At 39.1% G+C, this 11,260-nt stretch overlaps 1 protein-coding gene across 1 annotated transcript; it reads right to left on the bottom strand.

The window, feature by feature from the left end:
• Positions 1–757: 757 nt before the first annotated feature.
• Positions 758–1,201, bottom strand: C922_05385 (hypothetical protein; the record flags this gene model as incomplete). The annotated part of the gene is made up of 1 exon (XM_008820956.1): positions 758–1,201. One exon carries the CDS (start codon positions 1,199–1,201, stop codon positions 758–760), a length of 444 nt encoding a protein of 147 aa, XP_008819178.1.
• Positions 1,202–11,260: the final 10,059 nt, after the last annotated feature.

Consider the following 11,260-nt stretch of genomic DNA (forward strand, 5'->3'; position numbering starts at 1 on the left):
GAATTCTCCTGAAGGGTCTCTTTATGATGACATTTCTCGCAACATCCTTATGAAGATACCATTTCCCCTGGCATCTTTATGAAGATGCCTGTACCTGCTGCATCTTTATCAGGATTTTTTCTCTGTAGTATACTCATGATTATGCTTTTTTTCCTGGATTTTTATGATGCTCCCCCTTGAGGTCATTGCGTTATGCTCGTGTGACGTCACTGTGATGTGTACTGCTCTGCCGCGGCATTGTGATTCTTTCTCTTTGGAGGGCATTTTCTTAAGGATCCTTATATCTGGAAGGTTATTATAACAATGCTTCCTTGTACTACATCATCGCATAACTAAATGCCTCCTGTTGTTTTAATATGAAGATTTTTCTATATGTGGCCCCTTTTCCAGGATGATATTTCCTGTTCCATTTTTAGGCAGTTTTCTTTCTTTATGGTACGTCATTGTGAAGTGTATTTTCCCTGTGCGGCATCTTCTTTCGCAAGATCCATTTCACCACGTGTACTTTTAATATATTCTTTCGCTCGTCATTCTTAAAGAAATGCTTTCTTTTGCCGTGTCACTATGGAGATTCCTGTTTGCGTCTCATTTTTTTCCTGAGGATAGTTTTCTCTTCGGATGCCCTGATGAGTTTTCCCCAGCCACGTCATTATGAGAATTTTTGGTCCTGTTTCATTTTTCTTACGGAGATTCCTCTTACTGCGTTATATCGATGATATTTTTCTCTTTGATTCTTTTATAAAGATGCTTTTTTTATTTAGGATGTTACCGCAAAGGAATTTTTCTGCGAGTCATTTTTTTTATGAACAGACATTCTTTCCGCCGCATTCGGATGATACTTCTCTGTTGCGGTATTTTGAATATATTGTTCTGTGTAATCTCTTTTATATCGATGCTTCTTCTTGCCTGGGCTCCGTGAAGATGTTTTTCTGTCTGTCATTTCCTTTATCATGATGTACCCTCTTTCGGCGCATCTTGAAGATATTTTTTTGGTTGGGATTTTCTCTATGAAGATTCCCGTTTTCGGCGACATGGTAAAGATGCTGCTTCGTTCTTTATTTTTTTTATGAAGATCCTTTCTTCTCCTTCTAGCTGCCCGACGTTTTTTTGTTTCTTCCTTTTGAAGATATTCTTCTGCCTCGATTATTGGGAAAATTTTTCTTGAGGTCACATCATTCTGAAGAAGCCATTCTGGGTGCATCCTCGTTGATATGTTGTACTGTATGTCATGCTTCTTTATTAGAATTTCTTCTTCCGTAATATTCTGATCTACCTATTTCCTTTTCTTTCTATGTGGAATCATTATGAAGATATTTTCCTTCTTCGGCCATTTAGGAGGATGGTCACGTATGTGAAGCGTAAATATCAGGACCATACCGTTGCTGTAGCATTACGAAACAGGAATAATATACCCATGTGTGAAAGGGCAGCTTCATCCGTGGTGTATTATTGCTTTAGAAATCATGATGTTCATGGAGTACTATTAAGTGAATAGCATTATCACACGGATAACACTTTGAATTGAAGTGCAGAGTCGCGTCAAGGGTAAGGATCTTCTGGAGTTTTATTGTAGGGAGCCTACTGACGTGTGCCTAATAGTCATGTGCTCAAAATACTGACATGCCTATCATTTCGTTACATCAGAAACTGAAGCCGGCCTAGGGTACTTCTCTTTGAAAAATACTGGTTTGTGTTTCTAAGCCGCTTACCGGGCCTGGATGCCTGTGTAGTACTGTTATTTGAAGTTTATGGATGTTCTAAAACCCTCGCTTAAACCGTACTAAGGTGTCTGGATTCTCAATGGTCCACAATCCGAAGATTTCCATGGTACTTTTATATGAAGGTGATAGTAGCTCGACTATTTGCATGACCTTTAGGGTTATGATATTATGCTGCACCATTAGGCGTTATGGGTTGGGCCATAATGGATATCATTGTATTGAGAATACGATCTTATGGAAGGGTAGGTGTGTGCCAGGAGAAGCGTTATTTTAAGAGTATTATTGTGTGGATAATACTTCTATTTAAATAACACCGTCTCTTATTGAATATTCATCATGTGCAGTGGCAATATGGGAAAGGTACAGATGTATATATGGTACTTCTATGTGGAGATAACTAACATCCCTAGTACACCGCTATCTGGATCATGGCCAAATCGAAACAGTCGTATTAACTGATGTATTCAGGTGATAGTATATATGTGGCGTAATCTGTTACCATTCGCGGAGATTTATTGTATGGAAAGTGCACAATCTGGCGTAATATATTTATGTGAAAGATACTTCTTCTCCCAGTGTGTTAATTTGGGGAGTCCACTGTTAATTGAACAAGACTACTGTTATGTGGGAGGCTCTGTATCCCGTAAAGTAGGCCTATCCTTGGATTATCAGGATGTCAAGGGTTTTGATGTAAGTTTAATGACTTCATTACATTACGTGCGGGATTGCGGAGCTCCCAGGGCCCATCTGTAATACTATTACTTAAAGATTATTGCTACTCCGGGAGTATGATGATGTTAAGAGGAGTCTCTTGTCCTGAGGAGTGATCTTCCAGGGGGGTTATTGTGCTATGGATACCATTCTATCTGCAGTTATGTGCCCTCCTTATTAGGACTATTTGTGGTACTATTCTTTGAAAGGTACGCGTATACAATCGATACGGTCATGTTAACAGTACGATTGTTTGGATAATAGCTTCATTTGAAGTGCACAGCCCAATGCGGAGTATCCATGAGTGGAGGTATCATTATGTGAAAAGTACATCAATATATGCCGTACTCATATCTTCGGAGTGTCCAAATGCGTCGTATGTTACTATTCACAGAATGACGGAATAACAACAGTATGGTTAATTAAAATATTCAGGGGAATAGCATATATAACATAGCCTTCTACCACTTGCTGAGAGTTACACGATGGAGGGTATACCAATTCCCGTAATAGTCTTATATGAGGGATGCTATAGTGTGAAAAACATGGACCTGTTCAGTGTTTCGACCTCTGAACAGCATTACAATTATGTACCAAATGCTGTGCCTAGATGAGCATGGCTGCCTTTGAGGTGCCATTATGTAAAGCGTCCGGATTTAACTTTAAAGGCCGCATAGTATAAAGTAGCGAATTGTACAACCCCTAAGAAATGTTACCGACACCATTTTTTTGATTGTATTATGGTGCCGGAAGTACTATGCCGCAAACCGTACTTCTGTGTGTGGAATATCCATATTCTAGGAGGATCATTATTTGGAAAGCACTATTCCGTCGAGTGTATGGATATTGAAGCAGGATTCACGCGTGTACAGTACGGATGTGTATGGATTCTGAATGGTGATGATTACGGAAGTTGTCGTAGTGCTGTTATATGAATCTACTAATGGTTGAGCTGTGGTAATATTTGTTGTGCATTGTTTCCTTAATAGAATACCTCTGTAGGTAGTATGCATAATCGGAAACCATATCTTGCGAGTATACTCATATTTGCGTAGTACTATCATTTAGGGAGCAGGGTTATGCGCGAAATATATGTCCCTGGAATACGAAGATTTGAGGGGTCCGAATTTCACGGCCCTGGATTTCGGTTTGTATTATATGAGGAACACTACTGTTACGGACTGTCAGCAGTTCCTGAAGTATTATTATATTAAGAGTGGTGCAATGCGTGAAACTCCATGACTTTAAGAGCATCGCTATAACAAGTGTACCGATGTCATTATATTACACCTCTGTCAGAATAACTTTTTAACTTCAAGTGCTGATATTCTTAGAGTACTATCATATGAATCATGCATCTGCGTGCGAAGCATTGATATAGCAGGAATAGCATTGTCGGGATGAGTACTACCATTCCCGGAGTAGTATGATTTAAATAGTACTAACATACTGCAGGTACCATAATATCTACAATTTTGTGTGTTTGAAAAATACTATTATATGGATCATACCATTAGATGGAGTTCATGGATATACGTGTTGTAGTATTATACAAGGAACACAAGTGTGTAACATGCTAGGACCTATCACATGTGTCCATGGTTGTGAAGTGTAGAGCTGTACCCGCAGTATTATTATAGAGCGTTCAGGGATTATACAGGTATTGTACGAACAACTAAATCGTTCGAACCTTGGAAACCGCTTGGAGGAGACATATATAAGGAGCACTTCTACATAAGGGGTACGGATATCATCCAGTGTCACTGTAATGAAACCTACCCAAGAGGTCGTAATATTTACGTGTGGAGAATTGTAACACCGTTATTCTATTGGTATTTGAAAACAGCAGCTTCACTTGGGGTATCATTATTTCTACAATACTGATGTGGATTTCCACTGCTAGAGCTGCGCGGGGTTATACGTGTAATACTATTATGTGAGGAGTACTGTCGTCCATGTACTAGTGTATGTGAAAGATTCCGAGATTATGCTTTCATTATATGAATAGCAATTTCCTCTGAAGTCCATACATATTCTAGTATAACTATTGTCTAGAAGCTACTGATGCCTGTAGATACTCAATGGTGAGGAGTCCAGAAGTCCCCATAGTACTGTTCTATGAAAGTATTAGTAGTGGAGCTATATGGATCACCTGGAGTGTCACTATACTAACGGAACCATGATGTGTGGAGTTTCCTGCCTTTATGAGTAAGATTACCCTTAGAGTACGATTCTTTGATAGAGTACGATAATACAAGAAGTACCGTCCTGTTTACAGTAGTGTTCTGCTGATAATACTTCCATTTGAACAGGATATTTGCTGAAGGAGTATTCATGACTTGGAGTACTGTTATGGGGACACTATAGATGTATGAATAGTACTCATATCTAAAGATGCCTGATATGGTTGGTACCATGCCATTTTATGAGGCCCAAAGTTAAGCCGATATTATTAAGTAAAGTAAGGGGGGGTGTAAAATTCATGACTTAGCTTTTTGCCGTATGAGAAGGTGCCACCGTTACGCAACGTGTGGAAGTTGCCATAGTACCTCCGTATGGGGGGTACAGTTGTTTGGGACACAAGGATGTGTGAATTGCACGATTACTTGAAGAACACTGATGTTATATACAGAAGAGTTTGTCCTCATGAGGACAACTGTCCTTTGAATAGCATTACTTGAAGGGTCGTCATGTTGGTTTAATGGCTGGATGATCTGAAGGGGACGATTCTGCAGATCCAACAGGTGGCCTCAAATCATATTATCTACACAATGCAGCTATGCCAAAACCACTGTTACGTTAACAGTATTATTGTGTCAAGAATACTGATTCTCGAGATTTGTCATTATTCGTAGGGTAATATTCTATGAAGTGCATGCATATTCTACAAGGGCAGATGAGAAGGAAGTATACATGTTTCCCCATTTCCCATGATGACGAATGCGGAGATTCTCGTAGTACTGTTATATGAAGGTATTAATGGATGAGATATAGTGATATCTGCAAAGTACTTTCCATTTAGGGGAATAATTGTATAAAATGTGCGGATGATCTGCTGCGCAGTCTTGTGAGTGCACTCATATCTCCCTAGTGTGATGTCTTGAAGTGAACAATTGTGGTTGGTTTCTCGATACCCCCCTTGCATAATTATTAAAACAGGTGGAATATCATGGCCTACTCTTTAGGCTTCTATTATAGGGAAAGCAGCATATTCCTGGATTAATAGCACTCCCTGGAGTTTTATTATATTAACAGCCGTATAATGTGTGAAACTGAATGATTGGGGGAGTACCGCCCGAGAAAGTGTACACAGGCGCGTGAAGGAGTATTCTCTAAGAATTACTTATTCGCTCCCACTGGTAACATTCCCAGAGTACTATTATGTGAATAGTGGGGATGTTTGCGGAGTATCAATATATTAAGAATAACATTGTAAAGTGAATACTACTGTACAAGGAGTACTATGATTTAAAGTGTATGGACATGCATGCCGTATCGTTATCTTTATCCGTCGCCCATGCCTACAATCATAGTGTATGAATAAAACACATGTATCAATTAGAGAGATACACATAGTGTACCATTAATATATAAAGGATAGCATGATATAGGCAGTACACATGTGTCTAAATTATCAATGATGGTAAAGAATACAGCTGTATCGGGAATATTATTGTATAGGTTTATCGGTTATGCTGTTATTGTAAGGAAGGGAAAATATTTTACAACTAACAAAGAGCTTGTAGCACATTCATTTTAAAGAAATTATTGTCCCTGCACTCATATGATATGTAGAGAGCAGGGAAAATGAGAAGTGGCATTCTGTGGAGTGCAATGATATTCAAAATACAGTATTGTATGAGGGATACGGATATTCTCAGGAACCGTTCTTTGAAGAATAAGGATTTTCCTACAATATGCCCATCAAAAATGCAAATGTGTGTGAATTGCGGGCTATGTGTTCCAAATTTCGGTTCCTATTATTTGGACAACACCAGTCATTGATTAGTATAGATCTCTATGAAATAGTATTATGTGAAGAATTGAGGGCTAAATTCTAAAGAAGAGAACAAGCCATTAATTACGCGCATGTGCAAGCGGTATAGCTGTGCCGAATGTATTATTGCCGGAGTAATACAATAGAAGCAGAAATACTTGCATATGGACAAAGCAAGGATTCTAGCGGAAATGTTGTTTGTAATGTACAGTGTCGCAGGAATGCTTTTATGTGAAGGCCTCATAACATAGCGTTTTAGATACGACTAATTGGAGAACGTGACTAATTGAGGAATAATGATTTATGTGTAGTATTATTTAAAAAATATGGCTCCCCCCAGGACTACAGGCCTTTGGAATGTACGCTTACCATACAGTCCTATTATATGAACCATGCGTTTATACCTGCAGTATTATTTTGTGTACTGTATACATGTCTCCTGAATATTATTCTGCCAACGGTTCACCATTTACAATTATTTTATTTGACAACTACTATTGCCTGAGGATAACGCATCTCCATGAAACACGATTATATCAAGAACCTAATTGTGGCAATTGTACAGCTGTGGCTGCAGGACGTTTGTATGAGAAAGTTACGCCAATAAATGCTATTATTTGAAGGATACAATGAGGCGGAGGATATAAACTTCCTTGGAAGACTAATATATAAGGAATACATTTTTCTCGACCATTATTAAGTATGTGAGAAGGAGACATTTCTCTAGAGTATCACTGCATAAACAGTAGAAGAATCACCAGAATCCCTATTGTGAAGTCGTCAAGATTTAAAGCAGGAGGCATCATAATTTAAAAAGAGATATTTAGTAAGAGATAATAGAGTGGATTCAGCGGTATTCTTGGAGGGGTTCCAATCACTAAGCGTTACAAATATATAGAAAATACGAGATGCCTCCGGTATATTTGTATTAACTCTAAGAATTAGCCTTACAACAATTGTTTAGAGGATAAGCTTCTGTCAAGGGTAAGATTCTATGTAGAACACTGCTGTGTGAGGAAGAAAATTGTTTAAGATAATACAAAGGTTTAGAAAGTCGAATTACATGAGGATGGCAGTTGTAAAGATCATACCATTTCACCAATACACTGGCTTCTAAAATAATTCCATTCCAGGAATACTCATATACCAATCCTAAGGCTATTCATGCTGTATAATAAAGTGAGGGATACTCTCACTAAAAAGGTCTTCAACATACCAAGGGTGCTTATATATAGGAAAAACTTTTTATAGGCGCAGTAACACTGTAAGTACAGTAATAAATCGTGAACTGTGATTATTCCTTCTCAATATTATTGTAATATAGATTCAATAATTATCCGGATACTATTAAGAAACAATGAATACGGAAGATTTGCACACCTCCTTTAATCTGTAGTATTTTCCTCTTAACAGGACTCGAAATCGATGCGGTACTATTAAAATGTAACAATTATTTAAAATGAAAGATCAACCTTCTTATACTCTAGAGAGGAATAGGAAACTATAAAGGGGATAGGACTATATAGAACGAGCTGTTTCTCATGGAAACTTAGGAATAATAATAACATGGAACGAGAGAAGGGGATAAAATGAGCATAAGAATAAGAATACACATAAGATATTAAAGAATCATTAATCTAAAAGGGGGGAGCAACCATATAGGAGCGGATGACTATAATAGAATGTATATAGGAATACAGCTGACATATTTGAGAAAATTATCTACTTCAAAGAACGGAGAGGGATATATGTAACACAATATAGATACACCACAAGTCAGTGGGGGATATCAACATGACGATCAAAGTGGAAATGCCTAAAAGGGAAGGTACCTAATTAATACATACAGAAGAGACAACATAAAAGGAGAGGATACAGGGAAAGATGCTCAGGGGATGAAGATTAGACATTACACCCGAAGCATAGAACCCAGAAACACGTAGGGGTGACAAATAAGGAATAACGTGAGCAGCAGATCTTTCCTTCTGACAAAATAGATATATGAACTCGAGGGTTTCACGTTATCTAATATATAAACAAAGGAATAAGGACAGATAATATCTTGAATCTGTGCTGAGTTCATGAAGTATAATAACTCGTACAATAACTTCATTTTTGTCTGTATCTAAGACTGTAGATGATGCTATAAAACGCGTCTCCTTATTCACCACAGGAGGATGTAGAATGTTAAGTGGTATTCATAACCCCTTTTATGCATAAGGGAGTATAAGCCTATACAATGCATAAATTCCCCTATTGACATGAGGACATGTCCTATAAAGGAGTCTTACACCACCATAGAGTTATGAGGTTCTTCTGAAAAATGAAAAGAAGTCAATAAATACATGATGATTTTGGCAGTGATATGGTTTTTATATCAGTTTTAAGTGTAGTGCTATGTGGGCATATAAAAGATAATGGCAAATTTCCCTCCCCTAATAGTGATTAAGATAGTTTTATAGAAATATAGTGTGTTTTACCACGTGGTTAATTGACCACAATTTTAGAAATGATTGGTGAGTTATTGTCGGCGCAATCTGAATAAACAGCTACCTCCTTATGTTTACCAGAATTATCCTAATAAATCTTAACCCCCGAAGGAACAAGGAGGTAGATGTTTAAATGGCCGGATAAGAAGTGTTGTGGCTTATATGATATTTTCTTTGCTATAAAGAATATCATGAAAGTTGATATAGAAGCTTCCATCAAGAAATGGCCACCCATAACCAGGAGAAAGAATATCGGAGCAAAAGGAAGCATCCTAGAGTGATTAAAAATTTCCTGATAAAAAATAATGTATATTAAGCAGAAAAGGAGGAACCCCAGAGAAACTCAAGAATAGCTACCTCAGGGCCCGGGGCCAATATGCAAATTGCGAAATTATAAGATGAATTTGAGCATAGTGGTCATCAGATGAGAGCCACTAATGTGACGCCGGGAGAAGCCGAAGCCCAAGGCCATCTAAAATCTGGGGCACCAAAACGAAGAGACAAAAAGGAGACAGCCGTATCACCCGAAGAAGGTTTAATGACACCAATAAGAGACTGAGGAGTATCCAAACCAAGATACTACAGGGCTCTTTGGGCAAATCGCTATACAGTAATTACTAAAAAGAAAGAAGGAAAGCCAGGAAGTGGCAGAAGTATGAGGGATCGACCGGCAGTAGGCAGGAGTGGACGAAAAGAATATTCAACTTTTGTCGCAAGTATGACTATAGGGGAAAAATCAGTCTGGACACTAAAGAGTCATATTTTAAAGCGATTATCCAGAAGCTAGGGAAAGAAAAACAGTGGAATGAGAAGCAGAAGGCAGAACACAAGAGGGAGCAACCTAGTTCCTCCGAGAACTATACTAGTGGCAGAACGTGCAAAATTCACTGAGTAGGAACAAGGCAGAAGCCGGAAATGGGCGGGGGTACTTAAAATTCTATATGATAATCACCCCGGCCTCTCCAAACGAACCGACAAAGAGTACCTGCGCAGATACCCTAGGGATGATACAGAGAGGTGTTTCAGGGTAAGATGTACAACGCCGAGATCCCCGAAGATGTAAGATGCATAGCGATAAATATCTATAATGTAAAAAATTAAGGAAAATTCAATGAGAAATAAATGAACAACTTATAGAGTATAAGAATAGTGGCGAGGGAGGAGGCCCAGAAGAGGAATCGCCATTGGAACATTAAAGGCACAAGGGAATGCAGAACGAGATAAAGGAGGCGAAGGCAAGATTTAAATATAACTGAGTCAGGGACAACAGGAATTCGGGAATACATTGGGCAACTAAGAAGACACCCTAATAAGAACACAAGTGAGCCCCAGGAAGGATACCCACATAGGCACAACAGGGAGGAATAACAGGAAGAATGCCCACACCCAAACAGGTCAGAATGGGATAGAGGAGAGCGACAGGCTGCGTAAACCGAGAAGGAAGATTAAATAAGATAGGGCCGGCGGCGTTAATTAACTAAAATATTATTCAAGGGTGGCACTCACAAGGAGGGGCCAAAAGAGGGAGTATCTGGCTTAAGACTCGGTGTTCCCATTGGGACCCAGGAGATGAACAAATATTAAGAATCCATATACAAATCCCTGGAAAGGACTGGGTTAGGACTGAACAGTGGCCGCCTACCTGTGGGGAGTGTAAGAATGTGATCTCAGGAAGCAAGTAAGAACTTCGAAGCAGCGTATCAGACGAACAACTAAACAGGGAACCAAACCGGAAGCGGGGCCAACAGGAAAGCTTACAGGACAAGGAAAGAGAAAAGAATAAGAGAAGCAACTAATACGATGCATAGATTTTAAGCACTGCCCCCATATAAGAAAGGAGCATGAGGGCCAACTCGTGCTTCAATTTACGCGAATATATGTGGAAAGAACCACCTAGGGACAAAATAAAGGAAGCCTGGAATAGTATCTGTTAAGTATGAGCGGCAACAAGGAGTAGTGCGTGGCGTAATAATACGAAACACGACAGGGTGAGGAGGAAGAAGGGAAGAGAGACTGAGGCAGCAGGGGGGAATCCAGAATGAGTATAAAACAGGACGAAAAATAGCTTCGTCTATAGTATAACGACAACGGGAAAATGAATCTAAAGAACGGAAAGGAGTAAGAAGGAGCCATTATTATTCCCGGAGGAGTAAATGACAGGCAAACAATTGGAAGGGGAGGGAGACAGGGAGGGACGCAGGAATAACGAATAGATGCCATACTCGGATAATAGGAACAGGACCGAAGTAAAATTCTTAAGAGGAGTCTGAGAACATCATATCTCGGGCTAGAGGGACGGAAGGGGAGGGAAAGCAGGGTATAGACGAAAGAAGAGGAACATA

Source organism: Plasmodium inui (assembly GCF_000524495.1).
Source record: "Plasmodium inui San Antonio 1 unplaced genomic scaffold supercont1.64, whole genome shotgun sequence".
In the NCBI taxonomy this organism is placed as follows: domain Eukaryota; phylum Apicomplexa; class Aconoidasida; order Haemosporida; family Plasmodiidae; genus Plasmodium; species Plasmodium inui.